At 39.9% G+C, this 19,197-nt stretch overlaps 1 protein-coding gene across 8 annotated transcripts in view; it reads right to left on the bottom strand.

Annotated features, from left to right (window-relative positions):
- PARP4 (poly(ADP-ribose) polymerase family member 4) overlaps positions 1–19,197 on the bottom strand; it is a 346,684-nt gene that overhangs the window by 148,861 nt on the left and 178,626 nt on the right. For all 8 annotated transcript variants that reach the window (XR_016309539.1, XM_089666213.1, XM_089666217.1 and 5 more), the window contains exons 28-29: positions 14,856–14,936; positions 12,380–12,475 (exon numbers count right to left, since the gene is read on the bottom strand). Coding sequence is in view for 7 of the 8 variants with exons in the window: in XM_089666213.1 (XP_089522339.1) it covers positions 12,380–12,475; positions 14,856–14,936 (177 nt within the window). In the remaining variant the exon portion in view is untranslated. The remainder of the gene's footprint in view (positions 1–12,379; positions 12,476–14,855; positions 14,937–19,197) is intronic.

The raw sequence follows: 19,197 nt of genomic DNA, 5'->3' as shown, positions 1-19,197 counted from the left end.
TTACACTACAGGGGTTGGACAAAATAATGGAAACACTACATGATTTGCAAGAGTGAAAATGATAACATGTTTCACATTGAAAGCAGAAGTGATGGAACATTTTTTTGCTTCTGCTGTGTGATGAGACCCCTAGCAAACACGTGGGAAGCCTCACTTTCGCCATTCACTGCGTATGCTGCTAGTAATAAGGAGTCACGTCACAGCTTACTGAGCTTCAAAGAGAGAAAATTGTTGGTGCCCACTGAAGTTGCCAATTTAATTGCCGTGTCATGAGGTATAATATCAAAGGTTATGATAGCATTTACAGTCTCCAGGAAAACAATGTCTGATAATCATAAGTGCGGTCAATGTGATCAACTAACCTAAAGAGACAAAAAGGTCAATGTGCAGGATTGTGACCCAGAATTAGAAAACAAATGCTGCAAAAATGACTGCAGAGCTCAGTTCCTCTTTTAACAACACTCTCTAAATGTCTGAGAACTTAGAAGGCAGTTGCTGGAGTCTTGTCAGAGGAATATGTTCCCATTATTGCCTGATCTAGGATTTTAACTGCTCAACAGTCCTGGGTCATCTTTTTCGTATTATTGTTTCAAGATGCGCCAAATATTTTCAATTGGTGAAAAGTCTGGACTGTAGGCAGGCCAGTGAAACACCCAGACTCTTCTACTATTAAGCCATGCTGTTGTCATAGATGCAGTATATGGTTTAGCATTTTCCTGCTGAAATATGCAAGGCTTTCCCAGAAAAAAGATGTAGTCTGCATGTAGCGCTGAACTTAGCACTGAAAAAAAGCTGGAAGGTCCATCTCCTTTTTAGTCTGGCGGTTGCCCAAAAATGCCAAATTTTGTTTTGTCTGACTACAGAACAGTTTTCCACTTTTCTCTGGGTGAAAGCTCATTTTAAATGGTCTGTTACAGACAGCAGCATTTCTGGATCCATATTCAGATATGGCTTCTTCTTTGCATGATAGAGCTTTACCTCGCATTTTTTAATGGCACAGTGAACTGTGTTCACAGACAGTGATTTTTGGAAGCATTCCTGAACCCATGCAGTGATGTTCATCAGAAATGTATGCCTTTTTAATGCAGTGCCATCTGAGGGGTTTCAGCCTTGTACTTTGCAGTGTTAATTTTGTCGCCGAAAATATTTTCGTTCATTAAATTAACACTATTTTAGTCAACTAAAATATAACTAAAACAATTCAAATGATTAAAATACGACTAAAACTAAAATGACATTTTAGTCAAAAGACTGACTAAATCTAAATTGAAATTCAACATCAAAATTAACACTGGCTATATATCGCAACGGCTAAATCTGTGTCTGTAGTATGTGTTCAAACCTAAATACCATAAGTAATAACATGTTATTAGATTTTTACTCCAGGAGTATATAATGAGTTTATAAATTCTAGAGAAATGCTTAAATAATGCATTACAATTTAACTAAACCCATTAGATTTCAGTTGACTAAAAGGATCTTATTCAACTAAAATGTACTGGAGATTTTAGTGGACTAAAATATGACTAAAACTAAAACAATTCAGATGGTTCAGATGACTAAAATACAACAGCATTTTAGTCAAAAGATGCCAAAAATGGCATTTTAGTCAAAAGACTATGACTAAAACTAAATCGGAATTTGAAGTAAAAATGTGCACTGATCCCTTGTGCACAGAGATTCTTGGAATCTTTTGATCATAGTATGTACTGTAGATGATGATATATTTAAAGTGCAGCAGCGATCACCACAGGTAATCGCTGGCTGTGCAGACAGCAGCGAATTGCTGCAGACAGTTGCGACCTGTCATTATAGTGAACAGGGCTGGCAACCACACCCAGCCAATTCACACTGGCCTTAATCCTCCATGTGAAAGTAGCCTTAGACCCATTGATATCACTATTGAGATAAGCAATTAGAAAGCCAATTTAGGGATCTCCATCATTCTACTGTTAACTGTTGACATCACAGCATTATGTATAATTATGTATAAGTGAATTTGAAAGGAGGATATCAAGAGAGATACAGAGCACTGAGCCAAATGGTCTTTTACTGCTACAGTGTTTTCACCTAGATCAGAAGCAAAGATCATTATGCAAGTATTCCTGTGTTCTAATAATTTTACTGCAACTGCCCAGAGTTTCTTGAGTGTATATCTAAATCCCTGTGATAGACTTACTGTATCTCTGTTCTATTGTAATTGAAAGATCTCCCCATGACTGCAGATCTTATTTTCAGGTGTCATACACAAAAACAGATGCTGCTTCATCCTCAGGGGCACCTGCGACTGAACTTTGATGCAACATTCATCTGGAGGTATCTCTACTAATAACTATACAAACCCAGGTTTATGTGCGCAATTCCACTAGGACTTCGAGCCCTTTGCTGATTATACCAAATTGCACATTGGATGCATGTACTGTTAATAATCTCTTTGCATATAAAGCTTGTATTATTTCCATACTGGTGTACATCTATATGCTTATGGTTAATGTTATATGCTGGTTGCAGTAGTTCTTCTGCTATAAATACTTTGTTTAGATTACTGATTAATTTTCTAGGAAGGGAATCTCCTTTGTTCATAGAGGCCCTGTCCTGGGCTGTGCTGTTGTGCATTCAGAGATGGTATTCTACATACCTTGGTTGTAACGAGTGGGTATTTTAGTTACTGTTGCCTTTCTATTATCTCGACCCAGTCTACCCATTCTCCTCTGGCCTCTGACATCAACAAGGCATTTATGTCCACACAACTGTCACTCACTGGATATTTTTCAGACCATTCTCATGGTTGTTCATGCAAATCCCAGTAGATTTGGCAGTTTTTTACATACTCAGACCAGCCCATCTGGAACCAACAACCATGCCACATTCAAAGTCACTTAAATTCCCTTTCTTCCCCATTCTGATGCTCAGTTTAAATTTTAGTAAGTCGTTTTCAGCACGTCTGGATGCTTAAATGCACAATGAGTTGCTGCCATGCAATTGGCTGATTAGAAATTGGTGTTATGAAGCAACTGAACAGGTGTACCTAATAAAGTGGCCGGTGAGTGTATGTTGGTAGTTTCTTCAGATTATGGGCAGCATGCTCTTCAAGTGATTTGACCTGTGGTGTGTGTGACTTGCTATTCTGAAGGCATAGCAGTTAGGAATGAGCAGAATGATTTTAGCAAAATGGATTGCACATTCACTAATATTTTAGCATAGTTGGCCTAAATGTTTGCGTTCTGCTTTGGTGAAATTTGTTTAAAACATTGGTTTGTTTTCAGTGCCTGTGGTGTTTTCTTATATCTTCTTTCTTGATAGGTCTATATGGTTGTCTTATTATGACCTATCAAGGGAATGCACCCCAGTCTGAGCTATTGTTTAAAAAATACTTTTCATATACTGTACTGTGTTTCCACAATATGAAAAAACAGTTACTATTACTGTATTACTTTTAAAAACATCAACTGTGTCTATTTACATTTCACTGTATTGCTTTAAAGGAAACTAAATGCCATAGGTCAGGGATGTCAAACGTAATTTCATTGTGGGGCCGCATCAGCATTATGGTTGCCCTCAAAGAGCTGGTTGTATGTGTGAGACTAGAAGTAAGGGGAGATGGGGTGCCCTGGACATCAGATGTCAAAACCCCCCCCTCCATCAGAAGTTAACAGTTCCTCACTCTCCCTTACATCACAGTGCACCCCTTTACCTTGTGCTGCTGCTGGGAGGAAGCTGGGGGTGGAGCTGCGAAGCAGAAAGTGCAGGGTCTGCAGGAGGACCAGAGGAGGGCTGGAGTCAACTACCAGTCTGCTGAATGTGGAGACCAGGGGAGGTGGAGAAAAGGGGGTACTGCGACTGCACAGAAAGGCACAGTATAAGTTCTGTCCTCCTCTCTGCTTCCCACTGCTGAGACAAGGTGGGGGCAGAGAGGAGGGGGGGCACCTCAGCTGCAGAAAAGATGCGAGGGCAACATGAAATGGCCTGGAGGGACAGATTTGGCCCACGGGCCTTGTGTTAGACATATGTGCCATAGGTTTTTACTGGATACTGTATGTACATACATACAATATGTACATTATATACTATGTTAAAAGTATGATAATCAATATTTGCTAAGACAAGCGTTTCTATGAATAAAAAATATTTTATAATTTCTATAATTTTTATCTATGAGACCAGATTTCAAATGGGTCAAAAGGACAGTGTCAGACTAAGTTTAACTATCCCAAGAAGCAGAAACTGAATCAATATGTTCTGCAAGAAAGTTGTGTAGGAATCTAAGTCAGGGACTTTCAACAATGGGAAAACATTTACTTCCCAAGCAAGTTAACCTAATTGTACACAGATCCTATGGTCCAGCTGGTCTTTCATTATTCTGCCAAAAAGGAAAACAGCCTGAAGAGAACAGGTATATGGTTCTGCTAAGACGTTCTGCTACGGTATATGGTCCTATTCAACACAGGTGGCCATTGTTCTCAAAGATGGAGGATTCTGTGAGAACTTTAGCTAAAAGTGAACATGAAAATGGCCACTATAATCTATAACTGTCTCACAGTTGAAGGGAAGATGTGTCATATTTGTCACTATCAATACAGAATAAACCAAACCTCGAATTATATTAGGGATGTTAACTGTAAAAGATATGGACACTGTTCAGTGTATATTGATCCATACATGACTCATTCATGAATATTAGTATGTTTATAAGTGATTGCAACCTTTACAGCAAGAAAGATGTGCATTTCATTATTTGATAGGATGAAACCATTGACATTGTTGGAGCTCATTTATTTTGATAAAAAGATACAAACGGACAACTATACTGACAGTCTGTAGGAGCCTGGCATTGCATCTGCAATCTGCTGATCACGGGTGCAATGCTTTATAGAAAAAAAATAATACATTTGCATATTTATACCTACAAAAAATGTGCATTTATTATTTTTTTCAAAGGTGAGCTTAAGTTTTAATGCTTCTAAAAGCTGCTCTTAAAATACCGATCTAACACCTGATCTGCATGGCCACATAGGCTAACAAAGTAGTGTGTTTAGAGGCATAAAAGAAAACAAATACTGTAAACCTGTAAAAGTGGAGTTTTTTTGTGCCTGTGTGCAGAGGGCCTTAATAACACGCAATGCCAAGCTGCAGTTTCAAATGCTAGCAAAATCTTTTTTTGTACTAAAAGAGGTATAGGCTCCAGAGAAATTTTCCCCTGTACAAGTCATTAGTAATATATCATCTGCCATATGCAATTGAGTTTCACAAAAAGGATATTGGATAACTGGAGAAAGTGCAGACAACCAAAGTGGCATGAGGCATGGAGGAGCTCAGCTACTGTATGAGTAAAGATTAGCTGAACTGAATTTATTCCCTCTTGAAATGAGGCAATTAAGAGACGATATGATCACTATGTATAAATACATAACTTGTCCGTATAGTGAACTTTGTGTAGTGTTATTAACTTTCATGTCATTACAGAGGACAAGGGGGCACTCCTCACATCTGGAGGTAAAGAGATTTTCAAAAAGAAAAAGCAGAAGTATCCTACTAGGTCAAAAATATAAGGTCCTATCCAGGGCTTTTATTCTCAAAGAATAGGTGCAGGAACTACCTCCTTCCGAATCCCCCCTTGTCTCCATCCCCTACTCACCTCCGAGCACTGTTCCTTGGTTTCACCCTCTACTCACCTCCCAGTACTGCCCCTTTTAGAGAATACAGAACAAGTATAATTTTGTGGAATGGTAACAAGAAAGGCAGTAAAATAGATTCCCTGTAGCCAGCAACAACAGACCCCCCCCCCCAAGCAACAATGGATCCCAAGACATAACAGATCTATCCCAGCAACCAGAGACTACTAACAGCCAACATCAATAGACCCTCCAGCAGCCAGCAACAGTAGACCCCTCCCAGCAAGAATTGACCCCCCAGCAACATAAGACCCATCTTATGCAACAACAGATTTCCCACCAATAATAGACTCCCACCACAAAAACTGATTCCCTCCAGCAACAATAGATTTCCCAGCAACTAGTATCAATAGACCCTCCAACACACACCAGCACCCCCTGCCAATAGATAAATTCAGTGCTGGAGATGCCGGAACTGCGTTCCTCAGGGTGAGAGCCATCCACAATCCGCAAAGTTCAAAAACATCCCATAAAAATGGACTCATGGCTCTAAAAAAAAAAAAATCACAAATTTATATTAATATTAATTAAAAAATAATGAAGGTGAACAAAATTGAGGTTAATCCCCTTCAGATGTCCTTAAAAATCTTTATGAAATGATCATTAAAAAGACAGCTGTGAAAACACATGACAAATGGTACCTAGTGAATTAAAATATACACAGAAACACCTGTCATGTCCCCAAATGCACAAATATGCAGAATACCATCAGCCTCCAAACCCATAAAAAAGAGGCTAATAACCTCTCCTGCTGCCCATACCACTTAATGCTGCTCTGTTGCAGAGTGCCCATAGTTCTCACTGTTTCCTCCCTCTTACTTCAAGTCACTGTAGGAGAGAGTAGTAGCATGAGGTCAGAGGATAGAACCAGTAAGGCTAGGCTGACATTTATTTCTCTGAAAGCATTCCATGGTGGAACGCTTTTTAGTAGTCAGTATGAGGCATTCAGGAAGCAATACTGCCTGCTCCCCAGTGTGGCTTTTTGCACTGCAACCCAAATGTTTGGCTGTGGCACCACTCTATTGCTATGAATGAGCGAGTTTGACATGCGGGGCTGCCTGTCAACTCTACATACTACATTAAATTTGCTGAAGCGCAAAGCATCATGACTGTGGCATGTGAACAGTCTTCATCTGGCTGTATGGTATTCTTTAGGTGGGTGGTGTTCTCCAAAAGGCACCTGCGTGAAAGAGGTCTGAGAGCTGTGGGTGACCACCTAATCTGAAATTCCTGGAAGTCTAGGTTTCCCAGTGGATTTCAGTGACCTGGGCAGTGTCGAGTGGCACAGGAGGGAAAAGAGGTGAGTAGTTAGCCTTTTTTTTTTTTTTTACAGGTATTCACTTTATTCAAACCATTTTAGTACATGATATGATATATTACAGTAGTAGTAGTATATTCCATGCATTCTCTGCCATGTACTAAAATTATATGAGCAATCTGTACATACAGTTGTGTCCAAAATTATTCAACCCCCACTGAAATTGAGTGTTTTGGCCAGTTTGACATTGCTTTTGATCATTCAGTCATCTTGCTTACATTTACATTAAAGAGGCACTTGTAGGTCAGACAAATATAACATAACAGTTATAATGAAATAACCACAAATGTCTTTTCTGTGCTCACAGCATTATCAGTTTTATTCAACCCCCAAGTGACATTCAATCTTAGTACTTAGTACAGCATCCTTTTACAGTTATAACAGCTTTTAAACGTGAAGCATAGCTTGACACAAGTGTCTTGCAGCGATCTACGGGTATCTTCGCCCATTCTTCATGGGCAAAGGCCTCCAGTTCAGTCACATTCTTAGGCTTGCGCACTGCAACTGCTTTCTTTAAGTCCCACCAGAGGTTCTCAATCGGATTTAAGTCTGGTGACTGCGATGGCCACTCCAAAATGTTCCAGCCTTTCCTCTGCAACCATGCTCTAGTGGACTTGGAGGTATGCTTGGGATCATTGTCCTGTTGAAAGGTCCAACGTCTCCCAAGCCTCAGGTGTGTGACGGACTGCATCACGTTTCCATCCAATATCTCCTGGTACTGAAGAGAATTCATGGTACCTTGCACACGCTGAAGCTTCCCTGTACCTGCAGAAGCAAAACAGCCCCAAAGCATGATTGACCCTCCACCATGCTTCACAGTAGGCAAGGTGTTCTTTTCATCATAGGCCTTGTTCTTCCTCCTCCAAACATAGCGTTGATCCATGGGCCCAAACAGTTCTAATTTTGTTTCATCAGTCCACAGAACACTATCCCACAACTTTTGTGGTTTGTCCACATGGCTTTTGGCATACTGCAGTCGACTCTTCTTATTCTTTGGAGACAGCAAGGGGGTACGCCTGGGAGTTCTGGCACGGAGGCCTTCATTACGCAGTGTGCGTCTTATTGTCTGGGCTGAAACTTCTGTACCCACATCTGACAAATCTTTTCTCAGTTCCTCAGCAGTCACACGGGGACTTCTCTCCACTCTACGCTTCAGGTAGCGCACAGCAGTCGAAGTCAGCATCTTCTTTCTGCCACGACCAGGTAGCGTTTCAACAGTGCCCTTTGCCTTGAATTTGCGAATGATGCTTCCTAAGGTGTCTCTTGGTATGTTTAACATCTTTGCAATCTTCTTATAGCCATTGCCCTTCCTGTGAAGAGAAATCACCTCTTCTCTTGTCTTCCTGGACCATTCTCTTGCCTTCACCATGTTTGTAACCACACCAGTAAATGTCTAGAAGGAGCTGAGTATCACAGTCATTTTAAAGCTGCCTAATTGGTGCTTATTATGCTTGATTGCTGCTCGGTGACATCCACAGGTGTTTTCAATACCTGATGGAAAGCACCTGTATGAACCTCTGTTCTTCAGAGTGGTAGTCTTTAAGGGGTTGAATAATTGTGGCAATGAAGAAACCACATAAGAACCATTTACTACTGTATTACATAAACAATTGATGTCATTTTAGTTGCATTTGGGTAGTTACAACGTCCTTGTAGGATTTGATTCTGAATACAATTCCAAATGTACACTATAGTCCCTAAACCCCTTTACAGCATTGGGGGTTGAATAATTTTGGACACAACTGTAAAAAGGGAACATACAAGTATTTTTATGCAAAGAGACATCTGTGGCCACCACTGTAATGAAATGTAATTTATTTTTTTTTGCTACACATGTAAATCAAGAGCAATGTTCTGTGTTACAATCCTCCAGTAATAGGGGAGGCACTGGAATGGCATGGATGTGTGCACTCCCAACAATTCTTAAAGCACCCTTATCAGCAGCCACCACTCCCCTTCAAAGCACCTGGTCTCCTATATATCATACTGAACACTGGCATCCTGGTGCGGGAGGTGCTTCCAACCCTAAGCCTGCCTCTATGATTAATTGCTACCATACTATCAGTTTCCCTGCTCAAGCCCCACCTGCTGTCACCACTACCAAGATTATACAGGAGGAGGTATGCTGCTGGTTGTGAAAAGAGGGGCAGCCTGCATGCCAATTAGTGGGGACACACTGACCATCAATTTAAGGGGTGAACACAATGACCACCAATGTAATGGGGCACAATGATTGCCATTGTAAGGGAAACACACTAACCACCAATTTAATGGGGAACCCTGACAACCGATGTCAGGGAAGCACACTGACTGCCAATGTAAGAGAAACACACTGACCACCAATGTAAGGGGGAACACAGGAACCACCAATGTAAGGGGAACACACTAACCACCAATGTACGGGAAACACACTGACCACCAATATAAAGGGGAACACACTGACCACCAATGTAAAGTAAACACAATGGCTACCATTGTAATGAGGGGACACTTATCACCAATGTAAGAGGAACACATTGTCCACCAATGTAAGGGGAACACACTGACCACCAATGTAAAGGGGCACACTGAGTACTGACCACCAATGTAAGGGGGCAGATTGAAGCAGGGTATGCACAGACTGAATTTTGGTATGTGTGTACCGGTGTCTGTTCAACAGAAGCTGGTCTCATGACCAGTGTCTGTCACACAGTCATGCTGAAAAACCAGTATCCAGTTGGTGCTTTCAGCCAATGGCTGCAGAGCTGATCTGTCTATTCAACCTGCTGAAAAAAACTGAACGCGTATACCCTGTGTACAGGACAGTTTGAAGACATTGTTGAGTACTCAAGAGCTCCCACCCATGCAGGGTGAGGAGGTTCAGGTTAGTCTGGAGGGGAGTGGACTGGTTTTAGTACTCTGTGGATTGCTATGTCCTTTTTAGGGTCCAGGAATTTGAGAAGTTTGAAGACTTTTGGGTGCGAAGTACCGCCAAACCCTGATTACAGGGACTTTGGTCTGTTAGGGGTTAACCCAAGTACCTCAATGTCCAGAAAAGGAAGAGGAAACAGTCAGCTGTGGGCAGTGAGAGAGTGAGCTGGTGAGAGGTGAACACCTCCTCTTTGGAACCCCGGCAGCCAACGGGAAACCCCAAAACCAAAGTGTGAGTATTATGGTGGCTATGCTCCTTTAATGAGTTTGGCAGTTTTGAATAAGAGTATGGCCTATTTTATTCTGTGTTGTTGCCAAGGACAAGCTTTGTTTTTATTTTCTGTTTGCATGTTTTTGGAAATAAAAGGACTGTTTGCTTTTACCAACTTGACTGGCTGATGATCCTGGGCTACCTGCTTAAGCACTGACCACCAATATGAGGCAGCACCACAAGCACTGACCACCATTGTAAGGAGGTACACTGAGCACTGACCACCAAGGAAATGGGGCACACTAAGCACTTTATGGTCACACACAAATTTTAGCCACACCGGGGAACCACATTTGCTCCCCACCTTTCACTCCCAGCACAGCACCCACCAAAAAAAAGCCACCCATGCCCAATAAGACATTTTGTCATCAGAAAAGAAAGCACAAGTTACTTCTTGCACATTGATTATGTTCTGAAAAATGCACTGTTTACATTTCCTGGAATCTCAATTAATTTCATACATAAAAATAAAAAAATGGTGCATTCGTATGTAAACTGTGTAAGTGAAAAGCCTTTTATCAGGAGACCTTGGGACAGCACTGACCACCAAGGTAAAGGAACAGTTATGAGAGATGCAGATTGAGGTTACTGTGAGGAGTGGTGTGCTTGGGGGCATCAAAAATTTGCTATGGAATCCTAAGATCTGCAGTTATACCTTGGCAATGTGTTCTTCCAGCCACACTGGCAAAGCTTTCCTTCTATTCTGCAGTTAATCATTTTTTAGAGGCATGTGACAGATGATGAAGAGCCAATATGTTGCCTCCTCATCACCTGCTTCAACCCTGTAAAGACCGTATCAGCAAGCCACAACTGCATTCATTGCACACATTTGCAGGAGGGTTGTGACTTGACCCCAGCCTATTGAATGTTAGGCAACACTACCTGTGTTAGGTACTGCCTTCCGAACAAGACCCATTCTAATGAAAAGGGCCAAGTTGTAACCACTCTGCAGATGCATGCAATGGCCAAAGAGTGGCGGTGCAGGATTAACAGGTGGTGAGGAGGTGACATATCACTGTGATGTTGGTATGTTGCCTCCTCACCACCTGTTTTAACCTAGTAAAGCCCGTGCCACCACACTGCAACCACATGCAAATTTTTGTTCTGGCTTCTCTGAATCAGTGTTAGGCTACATTTACACTTGTGGCAAACCTTTTGCTGCCCATTTGAAAATTGATCTACATTGGATTGTTTTCAGAGTTATTTGACAGGTGGTGAGGAGGTGATATTTCATGCATTGCATGCTGTTGCATGGCAGTTGCAGTATGGTTCAGTTCACTTGGTTAGGTTGTGTTACATGGTGGTACTTCCCGACGAACACATCAGGGGGTATCATTTTTGCTACAGCCACTTATTGCTTCTCCAAATCAAAATCTTCATAATAGTACATTCAGCTCACATTACCACATCTAGTCTTGCATGAAAGATTTTTTTGTTTTTACAATGCAAAGCACTATTGTGAAAGCTTAATCAGGGTGCAAGTCTTTCATCTCATCACAGGGCCCTCTAAGCATTGTTTTTCTGATCAGCAAGGATCAGGGAATACAATTCAGAGAATTCATGCTGCCAATACAATTTAGTATGCAGCAAAGAGGTAAAAAGCCAAGTAGACAAGTGCCAAAGTGCAACCAGTAGGGATAACAATACTGATATATATTTTATATATACTGAGGGCTCATGCATACAGATGATTAATAGCCTAAATTTTCCAGAGCATTTTCTCACACCCAGAGAGCGATATGTGCTGTGTAAAGCCACCAAATCAAGTGAACTGTACACGACTGTACTTGTGAGTTGCTGATTGATTTGGCAAGAGTACAGCTGTATACATACAGCCATTCCCTTGTATTGGAATTGTTATTGGGAACGTGCCAGGAATTTTATGCTTGAGGACCTTTAAGCTAATAAATACAATCCAAGTGCATGAGTCCTTGAAGAGTAACATTTTACAGACAACATAGAACAATTCCTATAAGTCCTTGCCCCAAGGATACTTATACTTTAATGTCCTTGTTTAAAAGCCAATAACTAAGAATATTTTTGGAATAGTAGAGATATGTTACCAGAATATAACATATGCAAATGAGGGGTGAGAAAGCTAACGCTGATAGAAATGGAACTCAAATCTCAGTACTGCAAGACTTAACACACACACTGAAATTGCACCAAAATAATTTGCTTAAGTAAGTGCTTAGTTGTAATACTCACCCGTTTTTCTACAGCAACGAAGCTTGTGAACTGAGTCACAATTGAATGCTCTTTGCTAAGCTTAACAATGAAAGATTTCATCTTCTGTTTCTCCATCTACATGTGGTCAAGTAGTACAAAATGAAACACAAATCAGTATCATGAAAATAAAATTATATTCATCTGATCTTATACATAAACCTAGGAAAATGTATGCTGCACACAATATGCTAAGCAGTTACCCGTTTGACAATCATACATGTTTCCCCATGTCAAAATATTGTTTATTTGACATCCAATGACTAAAGAAATCTTCAGACTTTTGCCATACAAGGCTTGATACTAGGAAAACAATGCTTCTAATTATGAATACAGCTTGCAGTTTTTTCTCTACACCTTAAAGCCTAAGTTTTTATATTTTTTTAAATCAACACTAGGGACAATACTTACAAAGAATGAGAAGTGACCCTGGAGCTTGTGGCTGCTCTCCAAGTTGAAATCTTTCGTCCTCTAAGCAGTAATCTTCTGGTTCTCTGAGGGTTAATATAAGCCACTGGAACTGCCATAGGCACTCATAAAGAGTGCTGACTATGCCTGCCCTTTCTTCTTTCCTCTTCTATTCATAGAAACTGTACCAAAGTTTCCAGCAATGAAAAGCACTCAATGAATGGAGGGGATGGACCTTTCATTCATCCACCCCTCCTAAACCCTTGCATCACCCCAGGATGCAGATATTTGTAGCCTAGAATAAATTAAGTACTAAGAACAGGAAATTATTTACGTTTGTACGATCACTGCAGGCATGGGAAATCATTATATCTACATATAGGGCGCCATTCACTAAAGCAGATCACATGCGGTATTAGGCATCCGGACACATCTTCCCTAAATATTGCATGTGATCCTGAAATTGTTAATTCACCGTGTAGTTTTGCGGAATTTACTGCAAACCACTCAGAACACCTGGTAAATACCACATAAAAAGGGGATAAAGTCAATTCACAGAAGGAAATAAATAATTAAATGCATGAGGTAATTAAGCAGTGGTCCAGGTATGGAATTTAAGGAATGTAAAAATATAATTTTGAGTAGTCTCTACCTTTTTTGGATCAGTTCTTTCAACAGTACTGCAAGGAAACCTAAATATGGAAATATGGAAATCATTGGGATTTATCTACTTAAGGTATAACTATAGGAAAAACTTTTTTTTTTATTTTAGACAGAGTGGAGGTGGATTAGAACACATCAGGTTTTTATTGTTGTCTGTGCCCCCAGGGAGATTCACCCTCTTTATTTGTCCTGTTTTACCATTGTCATTGAACGTAAAAGTAAGAAAATCCCAAATTGTGGGTGTCCCCAGAACAGTAATAAAGAGGAAATTTTCCAGTGGGGACACTGGTTCTGGTGACCAATAGGACATAGATGGAAAACAATAAAAAAAACCTACAGGAGTTTTAACCCTTCCTTACTCTATCCAAAATGAAAAAAAAAAAGCTTTGCCTATAGTTCTCCTTTAGAGCAAGAAGATTGTGCACTTTGCAAGTTGCTCCAGAGCTTAGTAAATGAGGTAAAAATTCACATTACAAAGAATACCCAATCACATGCAAGGGAAAAAAAACAGCATTTTTGATTGCACATGATTGGATGATGGAAGTCAGCAGGGCTCCCCTCATTTATTAAGCTCTGGATCAACTACACTTAAAAAGTGTTCAGTCTACGCGCCTTTAGTAAATCCACCCCATTACGTTTAGTAATTCCACCCCATTACATCTATCTAATTTCTCCTGTCAATTTGCCAGATTCTCAGAGACCATTACAAGTATATACATCAATTGTGGAAGTGCTGGGGTCACATTAGCTCAGTGATTGAAAAAAAGGGAGGGAGAAGAGGAAAATAGGAATACTACTCAGTACCAGTGTGCAAAAGTGTATTTGCTTTGGAAGAACAAATCACCTCTAATGTTGGATGTCCTACATGTGTGGATGTTGCTGCATGATATAAAACTGTTAGAATACTTTTTTGCATTTTAGAATTGGGTGCTCTTTTAAAATTATGGACAGTCTAGAGGTACCCCATTTTGGAATGGGGTGCCTCAAGACTATCCATAATTCTAAAGGGTGCCTTGACTGAAGAAAGATTGAGAAACACTGTAATCCTTTGTTAGAACATATGTTTTATGTAGTGGGGACTTGATCTTTTTAGCTATCTATAAGGGGGGTAATTCTTCCCAGTGACCACAAGTGTAATGAGCATTCTTCCCATTGACAGTACACCTAGAATACAATCCAGGACAAAAGACCTAAACTGACCAATAAACATGCTGCGGACATCTACCCTAAATACAGACACTCCATGCAAGTTATTTCTTATACTCTTAAACCTTGCACATTAGTGACTAAAACATACTGTAGATTCATATTGTACTGAACAATTGTGGTTCTATAGCCCAAATCAATCTGTGCCCATATAATTAGCATTCTAATATAACCCACTTGCCTCATTTTCATGTTCTTTCTCATGCAGAATTCCATCTTCATAGTCTCGAATGAAAGCCCGAGCTGTAAGCTTGTGCAGTATCTAAATTTGAAGAAATAGCAAAAATATAGTAGCTGTAAGTGAAATTGTAAATTCCAATTTAAACAACTTAAGAATAGACAAAAGGTGTTTACTTTTATTCTCTAATTAGAGAAACATGGAACGAAACACCATGAAAAAGTCTGTGCTGTCATGAATGAAATGAGTAGTTGTAGAACCACCCTACAATGCATGCCTTCTGTATGTCCTTGATTCTGGTTCTCAGACTGCTATATGTGTGGTGACCATGTCAGCAGCCAGAACAGGCAAATGCACAGCTGAGCAGTGATGAGCCCCAGCCTGCCAGGCCAATCAACACCTCCACAGGAAGGCTTTGGTGAGTTTCTGCTGGTAAGATACTGTTCTTAGAAACTGCACTAGATGGATCTCTAGTGGGAAGTTGACACCTTTGTGTAAGCACATGATGCTCCTACCTGCCTACTAATGCTGCATCTTCTTGCTGTCAACTAATGTATGCGTCCATGTTGGAAGGCAACATGTTTTTATATTAGATATTTATGGATTTTTACTGCCTGGTCAACAAAGAGCTATTTGAACTGTTGGATGTCGTCTTGGAATGTCAGTGAAGCAAGAATTTACAACAAATGATTGTATACCAAAATCCTGGTCCTGGGAGTTCACACATACCCCCTAGTGGTGGGGCATGCAGATAAGAAAGCCTCAGCCCAGATTTCCTGGTGATGTGAAGATTAAGCTGACTAATTGCATGGCCTCTAGCAAGAGAGAAGGAACCCTAGGTGGAATGCTGTCAGAACCAGTAACAAAAAACCAAGAGGCACCATAAGTTTAACGTATCGCTGAACGTATATCATCTACCAAGTAACCAAAAACCAGACATCAAAAAAGGGGGGTATGTGAAAAGGGATTCACAAGAAAAGCGGTTACATCATGAACAGAAAGCGATACCCAAAAATTTCTCAAAAATTATGCTTTATTACAGAAAATGCAAATATAGACAATTAGGTGAATACCTCAGTTAGCCATCACCACAAAATGAGACCATACAGAAAAGTATGACCTAAAACCAAAATATAGTTAAAAACAGACGTCATGACCAGTCATGAATATATAATGCTGTAAATGTAATGACACTTGGTCTAATACATGAGCAGCACTGACACATATGTAACACCACCATGTAGGGGATATATTCAAAACATTGTACCATAATAGGCTATATATCAGACATGCAATAAAATATACATAAGTACCAGTTAAGGATTGATACAGGAACCCGATGTTATACATAAACATCCAATTAGGGCAATGACCAATAAGAGACATATGCAGTGAAAATTTAAACTACTAATTCAGGCTTAATGGCCTAAGGCTGTGCTATATAACACTCAGAAAAGAATATTGAAGATTCAAAAAAGGGCACTAGTAGGCACAATGGGTGGTAAGGTCTTATATAGAGACAGTCATGTCCATAATTATATTAGGAAATAAACTTAGTGACCGTGGTAATATCCCCATATGATATCTGCCATCTCTAGTTGAAGTGGCAGGGCCCTGCCAATGAAATGTAGGGATTCTTCACCGCCAGCATGCGGACTATATAACTCCCTTATTATGTAGTACAGAATATAGGGGTGTCCATGCCGTATAGTAGAGGTAGGGTGCTGTGTACCTTTCAGGAAATGTAACATGATGTCCCTACCCTGTAGTAAATAGGTGACATAAAGAGAGTCAATATGGTTGTCACTAAGCATATCAAGACAGTAACGGCAATCAGCAGAGTTTCCATCCTTATGTTTTCAGTATTCCACTCACCACCCATGCCAAGGAAAAATGACAGTGCATGGTCTCTCTCATAGATGGAGTCACGGCCAAAGTCCCGGAGGCAGCTACCAGCATCGAGACTATGGATAGACGGGGTCCGCTACCATTCTGGTACATGTGCAGCCTGATGGACGCCCAGCAGAGGCATGTGTATCCGCATCCCCTGCAGGAATACGTTTATGGTGCCAATGCATCTGACCAGTAGTGGCGTCACTGACGTGTGACGTCAACGCGTTTCGCCGATGGGCGTTTCTTACTCAGCTTCGTCAGGACCAATAAGACGCATAGCTCACAGGCTTCATTTATATTGGGCTAATTCCCACCCATATATGTAAATGTGCTACAGGTAACGCATCTCATTGGAAGGGGGGATAAAAAGAAGTGGTCATCATAGAAAAACATATCAATACCAGGCTATATACTCAGTGGAGACAATAGTAATTCAATGCTTTAACTTTATCACTAGAGTAAAACCATTCAAAAATACTTTTATTCACAGGAGGTGAAAAGAGGCAATATAGTCAATATAGTTTCTCATACTACCCTATTTAGGCAAAAAAAACACTTGCCTGTTTTCTCAATAGAGAAAATAGTGATTCAATACTTTAGCAGCGTCACTAGAGTAAAAACATTCAGAGATACTCTTATTCACAAAAAGTAAAAAGGGGCAATATAAGGAATATAACGTCTCATACTACCCTATTTAGGCAAACACTTGGAGATCAAACTCAACATTTAACCCCTTAGGGAATAGGGTGTCAAACTTATACATCCAATGTTTTTCATGTTTTAAAAGTTCTTTATCAAAATCACCTCTTCTCTGAGGGAAATTAAGTGCATAGATTCCTTTAGTGCCCTCTAATTTACCGCCATGGTACTTTGAATAATGTTGAGCTAAATTACTATCTAGTCTATTGTTCTCAAGTCTAAGATCAAAGTCAAGGAAGGAGATTCACAATCTATCATGTGTAGATGTAAGTTTAATATTCAATGTATTATCATGCAACTCCTCCAAAAACAGACTCAACTCCTCCAATGACCCTCTCCAGATGAGGAACACGTCATCAATGTATCTCTGCATCTAATCTGTACATGAGCGAGAAACATACGTGACTTATAAACAAATTGTTCTTCCCAATATGCTAGATGTAAACACGCATACGCCGAGGCCCAAGGTGCTCCCATACTAGTGCCTCTTACCTGTTGATAAAAGGCATTATTAAACTGAAAAAAGTTATGATGTAAGGCAAAATCCAATAAGTCAATAATAAATTAATTCTGTCCACCCATTTCTGGATACAACATATCTAGAAAGTATCGAGCTGATCGTAGACCACATTCATGTGGAATAGATGTATAAAGTGATTCAACGTCTACTCCAACCAAGATGGCATTTTCTTCAATTTTTAAATCTTGTATCTTTGCTAATACATCTTTGGTGTCTCTTACATAGGAAGATAAATTGGGAACCATATCCTTAAGAAAAAGATATCTAATATATTTTCCTGTTCTTTCAAGGGGACCCTGTATCGCAGAGACAATTGGTCTCCCTGGTGGATTAACTGGATCTTAATGAATTTTAGGGATTATATAGAAGGTAGGGAAATTGAATTCCTTAATCCTGAGGTATTCATATTCTTTTTTAGTTAGAAGGCCAGCCTCTTTACCCAAAGCCAATGTAGAGTTAAGTTTTTTAACCAGAATGGGAAATGGATTAACACCCAATTTACTGACGTTTAACCTCCTTCATGTAATTCTGTTCTTTCAGGATTACAACATTACCACCCTTGTCACTTTTCTTAATAATAATATCTTTAGATTTTTTTAATTCCCTGAGTGCTTTTCTCTCCTTTTTAGTGAGATTGTCACCCAGGGGCATTTTCCATTCAAGACATTTTAAATCTGCTGCTACAAGGTCCAGAAATGCTGCAATTCTTTTATTAGTACGTATTTTTGGCATTTTTGTTGATCTGATGGATAAATCTACTTTTCTAATTATATCTAAAAGGCTAGTCTCTTCCAAATCATCTTTATCGCATAGACCTCCCTCTTCTGCCATCAATATCAACATATCAAAAACCTTATTGTCCTCCATGGGTGTATCCCAGTCAGTCTCACAAAGCATCCCAGGTTTTTCATGTATCAACCTTAGGAATACCTTCCTTAAAAATAAATTAACATCTTTAAAGACTTCAAACTCATCCATGGGGGTTATAGGAGAAAAGGACATCCCTTTATTAAGTAATGTAACATGTTCATATTTGAGTGGAAAGTCTGCAAGATTAATAACTTTTCTGTCATGAGGGTTATTCCCAACTACCTTCTCTGACTTGTCCTGCCTTTGTCTTCCTGTTGTTTCCCTTTTACTAACTCCTCTTTTCTCTTTCTGATCCCTTTTCCCATCTGGGGTTGATCTCCCGGGGGTAAGTCCCCATTCCGTTGATCTAAAAAAAATACTGAT

Source organism: Staurois parvus, unplaced genomic scaffold (genome assembly GCF_062004578.1).
Source record: "Staurois parvus isolate SC_StPar_1 unplaced genomic scaffold, SC_StPar_1.0 ptg000050l, whole genome shotgun sequence".
In the NCBI taxonomy this organism is placed as follows: Eukaryota; Metazoa; Chordata; class Amphibia; order Anura; family Ranidae; genus Staurois; species Staurois parvus.
This window is presented reverse-complemented; position numbering and strand designations above follow the sequence as displayed.